General features: G+C 42.9%; 1 protein-coding gene across 5 annotated transcripts in view; it reads left to right on the top strand.

The window, feature by feature from the left end:
* The window catches only part of LOC122556773 (A-type potassium channel modulatory protein KCNIP1-like), a 626836-nt gene that overhangs the window by 343104 nt on the left and 265111 nt on the right, over positions 1-18621 (top strand). The window contains exon 1 of one of the 5 annotated variants that reach the window (XM_043703919.2): positions 13061-13562. The exons of 3 other annotated variants lie outside the window; for them this stretch is intronic. In XM_043703919.2, the coding sequence (XP_043559854.1) occupies positions 13460-13562 (103 nt within the window). In that variant the 5' untranslated portion in view covers positions 13061-13459. Of the gene's footprint in view, positions 1-13060; positions 13563-18621 lie in introns of those variants that run through there. One more of the 5 variants, XM_043703918.2, reaches the window with a different exon arrangement.

Below are 18621 nucleotides of genomic sequence, written 5' to 3'. Positions count from 1 at the left end.
AAGGCACCCGGTATACAGCTTACCCAGTATACAAGCCACTCGGTATATAGCTTACCCAGTATACAAGCCACTTGGTATATAGCTTACCAAGTATACAAGCCACCTGGTATATAGCTCACACAGTATACAAGCCACTTGGTATGTAGCTTACCCAGTATACAAGCCACTTGTTATGTAGCTTACCCAGTGTACAAGCCACTTGGTATATAGCTTACCCAGTATACAAGCCAAGCGGTATATAGCTTACCCAGTGTACAATCCACTTGGTAGATAGCTTATCCTGTATACAAACCACCTGGTATATAGCTTACTCAGTATATAAGCCACGCAGTGTATAGCTTACCCAGTATGCATGCCGCTCGGTATATAGCTTAGCAAATATACAAGCCACCTGGTATATAGCTTACCAAATAAAACGCATAGGGCCGGCTGAGGTTCTGCTATGTTCAACTGCCTGCGGTAGAACAGCCGCCATCTTGGTAGTGGCGGGATTCAAACCCGGTATGTAGCTTACCCAGTATACAAGCCACCTAGTATACTGTATACCCACTGTTCAAGCGACTTGGTATATAGCTTACACTGTATGCAAATGACCTGGTATATAGCTTACTCAGTATACAAGCCACGCGGTATATAGTTTACCCAGTATACAAGCCACCCGGCTTATAACTGCCAGTATACAAGCCACTCGCTATATAACTTACCCTGTATACAAGCGACTCGGTATATAGCTTACCCAGTACACAAGCCACCTGGTATACAACTACCCAGTATATAAGCCGCTTGGTATATAGCTTACCCAGCATCCAAGCCGCCCGGTATATAGCTTACCCAGTACACAAGCCACTCGGTATATAGCTTACCCAGTATACAAGCCACCTGGTGTATACCTTACCAAGTATACAATCCACCTGGTATATAGCTTACCCAGTATACAAGCTACCCGTTATATAGCTTACCCACAATACAAACCACTCACTATATCGCTTACCAAGTGTACAAGCCACCTGGTATATAACTTACCAAGTACAAGCAACCCGGTATATAGTTTACCCTGTATACAAGCTATTCGGTATATAGCTACATACAAGCCGCCCGGTATATAGCTTACCCAATACACAAGCCACTCGGTATACAGCTTACCCAGTACATAAGCCACTCGGTATATAGCTTACCAAGGATACAAACCATCTGGTATCTGGTACATAGTTTACCAAGTATACAAGCCATCCGGTATATAGTTTACACAGTATACAATCCACCCAGTATATAGCTTATACAGTATACAATCCACCCGGTATATAGCTTACCCAGTATACAAGCCACTTGGTATATAGCTTACCCAGTATACAAGCCACCCGGTATATAGCTTACCCAATGTACAAGCCACTTGGTAGATAGTTTACCCTGTATACAAACCACCTGTGATATAACTTACCCAGTATACAATCCACGCGGTGTATAGCTTACCCAGTATGCATGCCACTCGGTATATAGCTTACCAAGTATACAAGCCACCCGGTATATAGCTTACCACGTATACAAGCCATCCGGTATGCAGCTTACCCAGTATACAAACCACCTGGTATATAACTTACCCAGTATACAATCCACACGGTTTAAAGCTTACCCAGTATACATGCCACTTGGTATATAGCTTACCAAGTATACAAGCCACCCAGTATATAGCTTACCAAGTATACAAGCCACCCGGTATGTAGCTTACCCAGTATACAAGCCACTTGGTATATAGCTTACCCTGTAAATAAACCACATGGTATATAGTTTACTCATTATACAAGCCACACGGTATATAGCTTACCCAGTATGCAAGCCGCTCGGTATATAGCTCAGCAAGTATACAAGCCACCTAGTATATAGCTTATCAAGTATACAAGCCACAGGGTAAATGGCTTACCCAGTATACAAGCCATTTGGTATATAGTTTACCCAGTATACAAGCCACCCGGTATATAGCTTACCAAGTAAACAAGCCACCTGGTATATAGGTTACCCAGTATACAAGCCACTCGGTAAATAGCTTACACTGCATACAAGCCATTTGGTATATATATCTTACCTGGTATACAAGCCACCCAGTATATAGCTTACCCAGTACGAAAGCCACCCGGTATATAGCTTACCAAGATTACAAGACACCCGGGATATAGTTTACTCAGTATACAAGCTACTCGGTATATTGCTTACCCAGTATACAAGCCACCTGGTATATAGGTTACCCAGTATACAAGCCGCCTGGTATACAATTACCCAGCATATTAGCCGCTCGGTATATAGCTTACCCAGTATACAAGCCACCCGGTATATAGGATACCAAGTATACAAGCCACCTGGTATATAGATTACCAGGTAAATGATCCACCCGGGGTATAGCTTACCAAGTATATAAGCCACCCAGTACATAGCTTACCCAATATACAAGCCACCCAGTATATAGCTTACCTAATATACAAGCCACCCAGTATATAGCTTACCCAGTATACAAGCCACCCAGTATATAGCATATCAAGTATACAAGCTACCCGTTATATAGCTTACACAGTATACATTCCACCTGGTATATAGCTTACCCGGTATACAAGCCACCCAGTATATAGCTTACCCAGTATACAAGCCACCCGGTATATAGGATACCAAGTATACAAGCCACCCAGTATATAGCTTACCCACTATACAAACCACTCGGTATATAGCTTACCAAGTATACAAGCCACCTGGTATATAGCTTACCAAGTACAAGCTACCCAGTATATAGTTTACCCACTATACAAGCCACCCAGTATATAGCTTACCAAGTATACAAGCAAACCGGTATATAGCTGATACAGTGTACAAGCCACTCAGTATATAGCTTACCAAGGATACAAACCATCTGGTATATAGTTTACCAAGTATACAAGCCATCCAGTATATAGCTTATACAGTACACAATCCACCCGGTATATAGCTTACCCAGTATACAAGCCATTTGGTATATAGTTTACCCAGTATACAAGCCACCCGGTATATAGCTTACCAAGTAAACAAGCCACCTGGTATATAGGTTACCCAGTATACAAGCCACTCGGTATATAGCTTACCCAGTATACAAGCCACTTGGTATATAGCTTACCAAGTATACAAGCCACCTGGTATATAGCTCACACAGTATACAAGCCACTTGGTATGTAGCTTACCCAGTATACAAGCCACTTGTTATGTAGCTTACCCAGTGTACAAGCCACTTGGTATATAGCTTACCCAGTATACAAGCCAAGCGGTATATAGCTTACCCAGTGTACAATCCACTTGGTAGATAGCTTATCCTGTATACAAACCACCTGGTATATAGCTTACTCAGTATATAAGCCACGCGGTGTATAGCTTACCCAGTATGCATGCCGCTCGGTATATAGCTTAGCAAATATACAAGCCACCTGGTATATAGCTTACCAAATAAAACGCATAGGGCCGGCTGAGGTTCTGCTATGTTCAACTGCCTGCGGTAGAACAGCCGCCATCTTGGTAGTGGCGGGATTCAAACCCGGTATGTAGCTTACCCAGTATACAAGCCACCTAGTATACTGTATACCCACTGTTCAAGCGACTTGGTATATAGCTTACACTGTATACAAATGACCTGGTATATAGCTTACTCAGTATACAAGCCACGCGGTATATAGTTTACCCAGTATACAAGCCACCCGGCTTATAACTGCCAGTATACAAGCCACTCGCTATATAACTTACCCTGTATACAAGCGACTCGGTATATAGCTTACCCAGTACACAAGCCACCTGGTATACAACTACCCAGTATATAAGCCGCTTGGTATATAGCTTACCCAGCATCCAAGCCGCCCGGTATATAGCTTACCCAGTACACAAGCCACTCGGTATATAGCTTACCCAGTATACAAGCCACCTGGTGTATACCTTACCAAGTATACAATCCACCTGGTATATAGCTTACCCAGTATACAAGCTACCCGTTATATAGCTTACCCACAATACAAACCACTCACTATATCGCTTACCAAGTGTACAAGCCACCTGGTATATAACTTACCAAGTACAAGCAACCCGGTATATAGTTTACCCTGTATACAAGCTATTCGGTATATAGCTACATACAAGCCGCCCGGTATATAGCTTACCCAATACACAAGCCACTCGGTATACAGCTTACCCAGTACATAAGCCACTCGGTATATAGCTTACCAAGGATACAAACCATCTGGTATCTGGTACATAGTTTACCAAGTATACAAGCCATCCGGTATATAGTTTACACAGTATACAATCCACCCAGTATATAGCTTATACAGTATACAATCCACCCGGTATATAGCTTACCCAGTATACAAGCCACTTGGTATATAGCTTACCCAGTATACAAGCCACCCGGTATATAGCTTACCCAATGTACAAGCCACTTGGTAAATAGTTTACCCTGTATACAAACCACCTGTGATATAACTTACCCAGTATACAATCCACGCGGTGTATAGCTTACCCAGTATGCATGCCACTCGGTATATAGCTTACCAAGTATACAAGCCACCCGGTATATAGCTTACCACGTATACAAGCCATCCGGTATGCAGCTTACCCAGTATACAAACCACCTGGTATATAACTTACCCAGTATACAATCCACACGGTTTAAAGCTTACCCAGTATACATGCCACTTGGTATATAGCTTACCAAGTATACAAGCCACCCAGTATATAGCTTACCAAGTATACAAGCCACCCGGTATGTAGCTTACCCAGTATACAAGCCACTTGGTATATAGCTTACCCTGTAAATAAACCACATGGTATATAGTTTACTCATTATACAAGCCACACGGTATATAGCTTACCCAGTATGCAAGCCGCTCGGTATATAGCTCAGCAAGTATACAAGCCACCTAGTATATAGCTTATCAAGTATACAAGCCACAGGGTAAATGGCTTACCCAGTATACAAGCCATTTGGTATATAGTTTACCCAGTATACAAGCCACCCGGTATATAGCTTACCAAGTAAACAAGCCACCTGGTATATAGGTTACCCAGTATACAAGCCACTCGGTAAATAGCTTACACTGCATACAAGCCATTTGGTATATATATCTTACCTGGTATACAAGCCACCCAGTATATAGCTTACCCAGTACGAAAGCCACCCGGTATATAGCTTACCAAGATTACAAGACACCCGGGATATAGTTTACTCAGTATACAAGCTACTCGGTATATTGCTTACCCAGTATACAAGCCACCTGGTATATAGGTTACCCAGTATACAAGCCGCCTGGTATACAATTACCCAGCATATTAGCCGCTCGGTATATAGCTTACCCAGTATACAAGCCACCCGGTATATAGGATACCAAGTATACAAGCCACCTGGTATATAGATTACCAGGTAAATGATCCACCCGGGGTATAGCTTACCAAGTATATAAGCCACCCAGTACATAGCTTACCCAATATACAAGCCACCCAGTATATAGCTTACCTAATATACAAGCCACCCAGTATATAGCTTACCCAGTATACAAGCCACCCAGTATATAGCATATCAAGTATACAAGCTACCCGTTATATAGCTTACACAGTATACATTCCACCTGGTATATAGCTTACCCGGTATACAAGCCACCCAGTATATAGCTTACCCACTATACAAACCACTCGGTATATAGCTTACCAAGTATACAAGCCACCTGGTATATAGCTTACCAAGTACAAGCTACCCAGTATATAGTTTACCCACTATACAAGCCACCCAGTATATAGCTTACCAAGTATACAAGCAAACCGGTATATAGCTGATACAGTGTACAAGCCACTCAGTATATAGCTTACCAAGGATACAAACCATCTGGTATATAGTTTACCAAGTATACAAGCCATCCAGTATATAGCTTATACAGTACACAATCCACCCGGTATATAGCTTACCCAGTATACAAGCCATTTGGTATATAGTTTACCCAGTATACAAGCCACCCGGTATATAGCTTACCAAGTAAACAAGCCACCTGGTATATAGGTTACCCAGTATACAAGCCACTTAGTAAATAGCTTACACTGCATACAAGCCATTTGGTATATATATCTTACCTGGTATACAAGCCATTCAGTATATAGCTTACCCAGTACGAAAGCCACCCGGTATATAGCTTACCAAGATCACAAGACACCCGGGATATAGATTACTCAGTATACAACCTACTCTGTATATTGCTTACCCAGTATACAAGCCACCTGGTATATAGGTTACCCAGTATACAAGCCACTTGGTATACAATTACCCAGCATATTAGCCGCTCGGTATATAGCTTACCCAGTATACAAGCCACCCGGTATATAGGATACCAAGTATACAAGCCACCTGGTATATAGTTTACCAGGTAAACGATCCACCCGGTGTATAGCTTACCAAGTATACAAGCCACCCAGTATATAGCTTACACAATATACAAGCCACCCAGTATATAGCTTACCCAGTATACAAGCCACCCGGTATAAAGCTTACCCAGTATACAAACCACTCGGTATATGGCTTACCAAGATCACAAGACACCCGGGATATAGATTACTCAGTATACAACCTACTCTGTATATTGCTTACCCAGTATACAAGCCACCTGGTATATAGGTTACCCAGTATACAAGCCGCCTGGTATACAATTACCCAGCATATTAGCCGCTCGGTATATAGCTTACCCAGTATACAAGCCACCCGGTATATAGGATACCAAGTATACAAGCCACCCGGTATATAGCTTACCCACTATACAAACCACTCGGTATATAGCTTACCAAGTATACAATCCACCTGGTATATAGCTTACCAAGTACAAGCTACCCAGTATATAGTTTACCCACTATACAAGCCACCCAGTATATAGCTTACCAAGTATACAAGCAAACCAGTATATAGCTGATACAGTGTACAAGCCACTCGGTATATAGCTTACCAAGGATACAAACCATCTGGTATATAGTTTACCAAATATACAAGCCATCCAGTATATAGCTTATACAGTATACAATCCACCCGGTATATAGCTTACCCAGTATACAAGCCATTCGGTATATAGCTTACCCAGTATGCAAGCCACGCGGTATATATCTTACCTAGTATACAAGCCACTCAGTATAAAACGTACCCCATATAAAAGCCACCCAGTATATAGCTTAACAAGATTACAAGACACCCGGTATGCAGCTTACCCAGTGTACAAGCCACCTGTAATACAATTACCCAGTATATAAACTTCTCGGTATATAGCTTACCCCGTACACAATCCACTTGTCATATAGCCTCCCCAGTATACAAGCCACCTGGTATATAGCTTACCCACTATACAAACCACTCAGTATATAGCTTACCCAGTATACAAGCCACCGAGTATATAACATTCCAAGTATACAAGCTACCCGTTATATAGCTTACACAGTATACAATCCACCTGGTATGTAGCTTACCCGGTATACAAACCACTCGGTATATAGCTTACCAAGTATACAAGCCACCTGGTATATAACTTACCAAGTACAAGCAACCCAGTATATAGTTTACCCACAATACAAGCCACTTGGTATATAGCTTACCCAGTACATAAGCCACTCGGTATATAGCTTACCAAGGATACAAACCATCTGGTATATAGTTTACCAAGTATACAAGCCATCTGGTATATAGCTTACACAGTATACAATCCACCCGATATATAGCTTACCCAGTATGCAAGCCATCCGGTATATAGCTTGCCCAGCATACAAGCCACCCGGTATGCAGCTTACCCAGTATACAAGCCACTGGGTATATAGCTTACCCAGTATGCAAGCCATCTGGTATATAGCTTCCCCGATATACAAGCCACCCGGTATGCAGCTTACCCAGTTTACAAGCCACCCGGTATATAGCTTACCCAATGTACAAGCCACTTGGTAAATAGCATACCCTGTATACAAACCAGCTGTTATATAGCTTACCCATTATACAAGCCACGCGGTGTATAGCTTACCCAGTATGCACACCGCTCGGTATATAGCTTAGCAAGTATACAAGCCACCCGGTATATAACTTACCAAGTATACAAGCCAGCGGGTAAATGGCTTACCCAGTATACAAGCCACTTTGTATATAGTTTACCCAGTATACAAGCCACCCAGTATATAGCTTACCAAGTAAATAAACCACCTGGTATATAGGTTACCCAGTATACAAGCCACCTGGTATATAGGTTACCCAGTAGACAAGCCCCTCGGTATATAGCTTAGACAGTATACAAGCCACCCAGTATGTAGCTTACCCAGTATACAAGCCACTTTGTATATAGCTTACCCTGTAAACAAACCATCTGGTATATAACTTACTCAGTATACTAGCCATGCGGTGTATACCTTACCCAGTATACAAGCCACTTGGTATATAGTTTACCCAGTATACAAGCCACCCGGTATATAGCTTACACAGTATACAAGCCACCTGGTATGTAGGTTACACAGTATACAAGCCATTCAGTATGTAGCTTACACAGTATACAAACCACTTGGTATATATCTTACCTGGTATACAAGCCACATAGTATATAGATTACCCAGTATAAATGCCACCCGGTATATAGTTTACCAAGATTACAAGACACCCGGTATATAGCTTACTCAGTATACAAGCTACTCGGTATATAGCTTACCCAGTATACAAGCCACCTGGTATACCGGTTACCCAATATATAAGCCACTCGGTATATAGCTTACCCAGTATACAAGCCACCGAGTATATAGTTTACCCAGCATACAAGCCACCCGGTATATAGCTTACCCAGTATACAAGCCACTTGGTATATAGTTTACCCAGTATACAAGCCACCCGGTATATAGCTTACACAGTATACAAGCCACCTGGTATGTAGGTTACACAGTATACAAGCCACTCGGTATGTAGCTTACACAGTATACAAACCACTTGGTATATATCTTACCTGGTATACAAGCCACATAGTATATAGATTACCCAGTATAAATGCCACCCGGTATATAGTTTACCAAGATTACAAGACACCCGGTATATAGCTTACTCAGTATACAAGCTACTCGGTCTATAGCTTACCCAGTATACGAGCCACCGGGTATGCAGCTTACCAAGTATACAAACCATCTGGTATATAGCTTACCCAGTATACAAGCCACTCGGTACATAGCGTGCCCAGAACACGTGCCACCTGGTATATAGTTTACTCAGTATACAAGACACCCGGTATATAACTTACCCAGTATACAAGCCATCCAGTATATAGCTTACCCAGTATACAAGCCACTCAGTATATAACGTACTCTGTACACAAGCCACCTGGTATATAACTTACACAGTATACAAGCCACCCGGTATAGAGCATACCCAGTATATAAGCCACCCGGTATATAGCTTACCCAGTACTTAAGCCACCTGGTATATCAATTACACAGTATACAAGCCACCCGGTATAGTACTTACCCAGTATACATGCCGCCCAGTATATAGCTTACACAGTACAAAATTCACCCGGTATATAACTTACACAGTATACAAGCCACCCGGTATAGAGCTTACCCAGTATACTAGCCCCTTGATATATAGCTTACCCAGTACACAAGCCATCTGGTATATAGCTTACCCAGTATACAAGCTGCCCGGTATGTAGCTTACCCAGTACACAAGCCACCCGGTGTATAGCTTACACAGTATACAAGCCACTTGGTATATCGCTTACCCAATATACAAGCCACCCGATGTATTGCTTACCCAGTACACAGGCCACTTGGTATTTAGCTTACCAAGTATACAAGCCACCTGGTATATAGCTTACCAAGTACAAGCAACTCGGTATATAGTTTACCCAGTATACAAGCCACACGGTATATAGCTTACCCAGTATACAAGCCTCCCGGTATATAGCTTACACAGTATACAATCCACTTGGTATATATTATGGGTGGCACGGTGGCACAGTGGTTAGCACTGCTGCCTCACAGCGCCAGAGACCCAGGTTCAATTCCTGCCTCAGGCGATTCTTTGTGTGGAATTTGCACATTCTCTCCGTGTCTGCATGGGTTTTCTCTGGGTGCTCCGGTTTCCTCCCACAATCCAAAAAAAATGTGCAGGTTAGGTGAATCGGCCATGCTAAATTGTCCGTAGTGTTAGGTGAAGGGGTAAATGTAGGGAATGGGTCTGGGTTGCGCTTCGGCGGGTCAATGTGAACTTGTTGGGCCGAAGGGCTTGTTTCTACGCTGTAGGTAATCTAACCTAATACGTTACCCTTTATACAAGCCACTCGGTATATAGCTTATCAAGTATACAAGCCACTCAGTATATAGCTTACCAAGTATACAAGCCATCCGGTATATAGCTTACCCAGTATACAAGCCACTCAGTATATAGCTTACCAAGTATACAAACCATCTGGTATATAGCTTACACAGTATACAAGCCACCAGGTATATAACTTACCCAGTATACAAGCCACTCAGTATATAGCTTACCAATTATACAAGCCATCCGGTATATAGCTTACACAGTATACAAGCCACCAGTTATATAACTTACCCAGTGTACAAGCCACTTGGTATATAGCTTAACCAGTATAAAAGCCACCCAATATATAGCTTACCCAGTACACAGGCCACCCGGTATATAGCTTACCTAGTATACAAGCCATCCGGTATATAGCTCACATAGTATACAGGCCACTCAGTATATAGCTTATCAGTTTACAAGCCCCCCGGTATATAGCTTACCCAGTATACAAGCCACTTGGTATATAGCGTACTCAGTACACAAGCCACCTGATATATAACTTACACAGTATACAAGCTACCCGGTATAGAGCTTACCCAGTGTACAAGCCACTTGGTATATAGCTTACCCAGTATACAAGCCACCTGGTATATAGCTTACCCAGTATACAAGCCACTTGGTACATAGCTTACCAAGTATACAAGCCTCCTGGTATATAGCTTAACTAGTATACAAGCCACCTGGTATATAGCTTACCCAGTATACAAGCCACTCGGTATATAGCTTACACAGTATACAAACCACCCTGTATATAGTTTACCCAGTTTACATGCTACTCAGTATATAGCTTACTCAGTATACAAGCCACCCGGTATATAACTTACCCAGTATACAATCCACCCCGTAAATAGTTTACCCAGTATACAAGCCACCCGGTATAGAGCTTACCCAGTATACAAACCACTCAGTATATAGCTCACCCAGTATGCAAGCCACCCTGTACATATCTTTTCCAGTATACAAGCCACTCAGTATATAACTTACCCAGTATACAATCCACCCAGTATAAAGCTTACCCAGCATACAAGCCACTCGGTATAGAGCTTACACAGTATACAAGACACCCTGTATATAGCTTGCCCAGTTTACATGCTACTCAGTATATAGCTTACTCAGTATACAAGCCACTCGGTATATAGCTTACCAAGTATACAAGCCACCTGGTATATAGCTTACCAAGTTAACAAGCCACTTGGTATATGGCTTACCCAGTATACAAGCCACCCTGTGTATAGCTTACCAAGTATACAAGCCACTGGTATATTGCTTACTCACTATACATGCCAGCCGGTATACAGTTTACCCAGTATACAAGCCTCCTAGTATATAGCTTACCCAGAATACAAGCCACCCGGTATGTAACTTACTCAGTATACAAGCCTCCTGGTATATAGCTTCCCCAGTATACAAGCCATTCGGCATATAGCTTCCCCAGTATACAAGCCACTCGGTATATAGATTACCCAGTATATAAGCCACCCGGTATATAGCTTCCCCAGTATACAAGCCATTCTGTATACATGCCAGCCAGTATATAGTTTACCCAGTATATCAGCCACCTGGTATATAGCTTACCAAGTATACAAGCCACCCAGTACGGAGCTTACCCAGTATACAAGCCACCCATTATGCAACCTGCTCCTAGTACACAGCCCGCGTAGTGTACAACCCATCCATGATACTGCCACCCAATATATACCTATCCATTATACACCTGTCCATTGCACATTAACCAATTACACAACCATTAGTTAAATGTCTGCACATTATACATGACCTGTGATACATTTACTCTTGAATTACCTCCCTGTGAAGCACTCATACCCATTGCACACCATCTATTGCACACTCATATGTTGCACATTGTCCATTGCACAATCATACATTGTACAGTGTCTGTTGCACACCACCCATTGCAAACTCGTACATTACTCACACATCTGTAACACTCCCATTCTCCAGAGCTAGTTACCCACTATTATTACTCAGCTCACCATGATGCTTGTACACTGGCGTATGATACACCAGTCTGGGACATTACTGCTCGTTACACACCTGCCAATTTTGAGTACAGAGGGAGAGGTCTCTGGGAATTGAAAACAGACAGGAAAATATCTCTCCCTGATTTGAGTATTGAAGGTAAGTCTGGAATTTGAGTGTAGAGGGAGATGGGCTGTGGGATTTGAGTATAGACGGAGAGAGGAGTGTGGGATTGGAGAAACGAGGGAGAGGAGATCTGGGATTTGAGTATAGAGGGAGAGGTGTCTCTGGGGTTTGAGTATAGAGGGAGGACGGGTCTGGGATTTGAGTATGGGGGAGAGGGGTTGTGGGATTTGAGTACAGAGGGAGAGGTGCCTCTGGGACTTGAGTGCAGAGTGGGAATTGTGAGTCTGGAAATTGGGGCGGCAGGTGGCTCAGTGGTAAGCACTGCTGCCTCACAACGCTAGGGTCCGGGTCGACTGTGTGGAGTTTGCACATTCTCCCTGTGTCTGCTGGTTTCCTCCCACAGTCCAAAAATGTGCAGGTTAGGTGGATCGGCCAGGGGGAATGCCGGGTTACAGGGTAGGGTGGTCGGTCTGAATGGGGTATCCTTTGTAAACTCGATGGGCCGAATGGCCTGCTTCCACGCTGTAGGGAGTCTAGGGTTCATCCACGCGATGTGAGATTGATGGAGGTGGCAGCATCGTGTGCAGTGGTTGAAATTTTCAGCAGAGTTACACCGCGTTCGGGATGTGGTGATGCCATTAGTAACCTGGTCCACTCCCCCCCTAGTCCCGTGGGCCTGTCACTGCCTGTGAAAAGGCTGTTTGGTATGCGCTGGTTGAGAGCACAGCAGCTTCTGGTAGTGAGTGCTATGAGCTGGTGTAAACGAGAGTGCAGACAGCATTAGTTTCCGTTTCGATCCGGCGGCTGCGTCAGTCAATGTAGCTGTGTGACAGCCCACAGTGTTCAGCTGAGGGAATTGAAGTAGCCTTGAACTCACGCTGGAGGAGTAACAGTGCACAGCATTCACAATCAGTCTCACAGACACGTGTGTGTCTGTGCAAAGGTAGAAGTCACACCAGGTGCCTGGCTTTCCCGAACACACTTGTGGGTCCAGCTCGCCTTCACAGCTGAATGCAAAAAGGAACTGAGTGCAAGAGAACGAGAAAGCCATTCAGAATGGGCGCAGTGATGGGTACGCTATCCCTGCCAACAAAACAGAGGAGACATTCAAGAGGTAAGGTGCTGGGAGCAGTCACAGCCTGTGATTTGCTTCACGTCTTCATTTTCCCTGAGTGAAGAAGGCACGTTCACTGAAGCGGGTCATCGCCCGGAATAGACGCTTTGTTTCTGCACTGAAGGGTTGATTCCCTGCTTGCTTGATTTCAAGTTCATGTGAAATCCTGTGCTGTTTGTAGAATAATACATGCAGAGTGGATTTTAAAAAAAAAACTGTTGCAGCTGATGGTGGGCAGTGTGAGATGGCTTTTGTGCGCTTGGTACACCAGCTGATGTTGCAGAATGGGGCGAATCTGAAATAATTACAGGGGGTACATAGCAATATTACCGAAACCCAACTGGAAATGCGTCCGATAATAAACTAAAACTTACAAAGTGATGAACTGAAACGTAGCGATTAATATAATGAAACTTATCCACTAACGTTGTGAACATTCCCACTAAGAAAGAAACATAGTAATATAGTAGCAAAACAGAAACTGTTGAAAAATCTCAGCAGGTCTAACAGTGACCCTTGTTCAGAAATGGACAGTATATAGTATCACATATCAATTATACAATGTAGTAGAATTGTAATATCGTGTTATTACCCAGTAAAATAGTATTACTTTTGTGTAATCGTCTAGTAATATAGTGCAATAAAACCAGCAATGTATACTTACCCAGTAATATAGTGTAATAAACCTAGCAATATAGTGTTACAAACCCAGTAATGGAAAGGAAATTACCTATTAACATAATGGAACAGACGCAGGAAGATAGTGAAATAAAGTAGTCATAGAGATGTACAGCAGAGAAACAAATTAATCCCAAATTAATCAATTTGCCATCATTTGGCCCATATCCCTCTTAAACCCTCCCTATGCATATACCCATCCAGATGCCTTTTAAATGCTGCAATTGTATCAGCCTCCACCATTTCCTCTAACAACTCATTCCATGCACACATCACCCTCTGTATGTAAAAGTTGCCCCTTACGTCCCTTTTAAATTTTTCCCCTCTCACCCTAAACTTATTCCCTCTAATTCGGGACTCCCCCACCCAAGGAAAAAGACATAGAACATTACAGCACAGTACAGGCCCTTCAGCCCTCGATGTTGCGCCACCCTGTCATACTAATCTGAAGCCCATCCCAACTACACTATTCCATGTACGTCCATATGCCTGTCCAATGACAACTTAAATGCACTTAAACTTGGCGAATCTACTACCGTTGCAGGCAAAGCATTCCATACTCTTACTATTCTCTGAGTAAAGAAACTACCTCTGACATCTGTCTTATACCTATCTCCCCTCACTTTAAAGTTTTGTCCCCTCATGTTTGCCATCACCGTACTTGGAAAAAGACTCTCCCTGTCCACTCTATCTAACCCTCTGATTATCTTGTATGTCTCTGTCTTTATTTGAGGAAAGACATTCTGGCTATTGAGGGAGTGCAGCATAGGTTCACGAGGTCAATTCCTGGAATGGCGGGATTACCTTACACTGAAAGAATGAAGCGACTGGGCTTGTATACCCTTGAGTTTAGAAGACTGAGAGGGGATCTGATTGAGACATATAAGATTATGAAAGGATTGGACACTCTGGCAGCAGGAAACATGTTTCCGCTGATGGGTGAGTGCCGAACCAGAGGACACAGCTTAAAAATATGGGGTAGACCATTTAAGACAAAGATGAGGAGAAACTTCTTCACCCAGAGAGTGGTGGCTGTGTGGAATGCTCTGTCCCAGAGGGCAGTGGAGACCCAGTCTCTGGATTCATTTAAGAAAGAGTTGGATACAGCTCTCAAAGATAGTGGAATCAAGGGTTAGGGAGATAAGGCAGGAAGAGGATACTGATTAGGAATGATCAGCCATGATCATATTGAATGGTGGTGCAGGCTCGAAGGGCTGAATGGCCTACTCCTGCACCTATTGTCTATTGTCTATTAAGTCACCTCTCAACCTTATTCTCTCTATCGAGAACAGCCTCAAGGCCCTCAGCCTTTCCTCATAAGATATTTCTTCCATACCAGGCAACATCCTAATAAATCTCCTCTGCACCCTTTCCAAAGCTTCCACATCCTTCTTATAATGCGGTGACCAGAACTGTACACAATACTCCAAGTGTAGCCATACCAGAGCTTTGTACAGCTGCAGCATAACCTCCTGGTTCCAGAACTCAATCCCTCTATTAATAAAGGCCAAAACACTGTATGCCTTCTTAACAACCCTGTCAATCTGGGTGGCAACTTTCAGGGATCTGTGTACATGGACACCAAGATCTCTCTGCTCATCTGCATTCCCAAGAATCTTACCATTAGCCCAGTACTTTGCATTCCGATTACTCCGTCCAAAATGTATCACCTCACACTTATCCACATTAAATTCCATTTGCCACCTCTCAGCCCAGCTCTGCATCCTATCTATGTCTCTCTGCAACCTACTACATCCTTCGTCACTATCCACAACTCCACCGACCTTAGTGTCGTCCGCAAATTTACTAACCAACCCTTCTAAGCCCTCATCCAGGTCATTTATAAAAATAACGAACAGCAGTGGACCCAATACCGATCCTTGCAGTACGCCGCTAGTAACTGGACACCAAGATGAACATGTTCCATCAACTACAACCATCTGTTTTCTTTCAGCAAGCCAATTACTGATCCAAACTGCTATGTCTCCCACAATCCCATTCCTCCGCATTTTGTATAATAGCCTACTGTGGGAAACCTTATCGAATGCCTTGCTGAGATCCATATACACCACATCAACCGGTTTACTCTCATCTATCTGTTTGGTCACTTTGTCAAAAAAGTCAATAAGATTCGTTAGACACGACCTACCCTTCACAAAGCCGTGCTGACTGTCCCTGATGAGATTATTCTTTTCTAGATGGTTATAACTCCTATCTCTTATAACCTTTTCCAAAACTTTACCAACAACTGAAGTGAGACTCACTGGTATGTAATTACCAGGGTTGTCTCTACTACCCTTTTTGAACAAGGGAACCACATTTGCGATCCTCCAGTCTTCAGGCACTATTCCTGTAGACAATGATGATTTGAAGATCAATGCCAAAGGCTCGGCAATCTTTTCCCTTGCTTCGCAGAGGATCCTAGGATGGATCCCATCTGGCCCAAGGGACTTGTCTATTTTCAGTATTTCTAATATCACTTCCTTGTGAACCTCAATCTCTTCTAGTCTAGATGCAAGTATCTCTGTATCTTCTTCGCCAACATTTTCATTTTCTATACTGAACACTGAATATTTATTTAGTGCTTCCCCTATCTCCTCTGACTCCACACACAACTTCCCACTATTATCCTTGATTGGCCCTAATTTAACTCTCGTCATTCTTTTATTCCTGACATACCTATGTTTTAGGTTTAACCTTGATCCTATCCACCAACAACTTCTCATGTCTCGTCTTGGCTCTACTGAGCTCTCTTTTTAGGTCTATTTATCCTATTCATGCCCCTCATGATTTTATGAAGCTCTATAAGGCCACCCCTCAGCTTCCGACACTCCAAGGAAAACAGCCCCAGCCTATTCAGCATCTCCCTATAGCTCAAACCATCCAACTCTGGCATCATCCTTGTAAATTGTTTCTGAACTCTTTCAAGTTTCACAACACCTTTCCGGGAGACCAGAATTGAACGCAGTACTCCAAAAATTGCCTAACCGAAGTCCCATACAGCCACAACATGACCTCCCAACTCCGATACCCAATGTACTGACCACTAAAGGCAAGGAAACACCTTCTTCACCACACTATCAACCTTAACTCCGCATTAAAGGAACTATGAACCTGCACTCAAAGGTCTCTTTATTTGGCAACACTCCTCAGACCTTACCGTTAAGTGTGTAAGTCCTGCCTTACCAAAATGCAGCACCTCACATTTATCTGAATTAAACTCCATCTGCCACTCCTTGACCCATTTGCTCATCTGATCAAGGTCCTGTACTATTTTGAGGTAATCGCTGTCCACTACACCACCAATTTTGATACCGTCTGCGAACTTACTAACTGTACCTCCAATATTCACATCTGAATCATGTATATAAATGGCAAAAAACAATAGACCCAGCATCAATCCTTGTGGCACATCGCTGGTCACAGGCCTCCAGTCCAAAACGTAACCCTCCACCACCACCCTCTGTCTCCTACCTGCGAGCCAATTTTGTATCCAAAATGACTAGCTCTCCCTGTATTCCATGTGATGTAACCTTGTTAACCAGTCGACCATATTGAACCCTGTTAAAAACACCTTACTAAAGTCCATGTTGACCACTCTGCCTTCATCAATCTTCTTCATCACTCTTCAAAAAACTCAATGAAATTTCCCACACACATTTCCCACATGTTGACTATTCCTAATCAGTCCTTACCTTTCCAAATGCATGTAGATCCTGTCCCTCAGGATTCCCTTCAACAATTTACATAGCATCGATGTCAGCCTCGCCAGTCTATAGTTCCCTGGTTTCTCCTTATCACCTTTCTTAAATAATATCACCACGTTAGCCAACCTCCAGTCTTCTGGCACCTCGCCCATGGCTATTGATGATACAAATATCTCAGCAAGGGACCCAACAATTACTTCCCAAGTTTTCCACAGAGTTCTGGGGTACAGCTGATCAGGTGCTGGGGATTTAATCCACCTCTATCCGTTTTAAGACACCCAACATCTCCTCCTCTGTAATATATACACTTCTCAAGATATCACTACTTATTTCCCCAAGTTCTCTAGCTTCCATATCCTTCTCCACAGTAAACACTGTTGTGAAATACTCATTTCATATCTTACCCATTTCCTGCTGGTCCACACATAGGCAGCCTTGCTGATCTTTAATTTATTTTATTTAAATTGAATATATTTAATTTATTCTTCCCTAGTTACTCTTTTGTTCTTAAAGTATTTGTAGAATTTCTTTGGATTCTCCTTAGCCCTACTTGCCAAAGCTATCTAACGTCCCCTGTTTGCCCTCCTGATTTCCCTCTTGAGTATAATCTTACTGCCCTTATACACGATCCCTGCTGTCTATATCTGACATATGTTTCCTTTTTCTTGACAAGA

The sequence above is a fragment of the Chiloscyllium plagiosum genome, unplaced genomic scaffold (genome assembly GCF_037043375.1).
Source record: "Chiloscyllium plagiosum isolate Xiang-an unplaced genomic scaffold, Cpla_swu_hap1 HiC_scaffold_16, whole genome shotgun sequence".
NCBI lineage: Eukaryota > Metazoa > Chordata > Chondrichthyes > Orectolobiformes > Hemiscylliidae > Chiloscyllium > Chiloscyllium plagiosum.
This window is presented reverse-complemented; position numbering and strand designations above follow the sequence as displayed.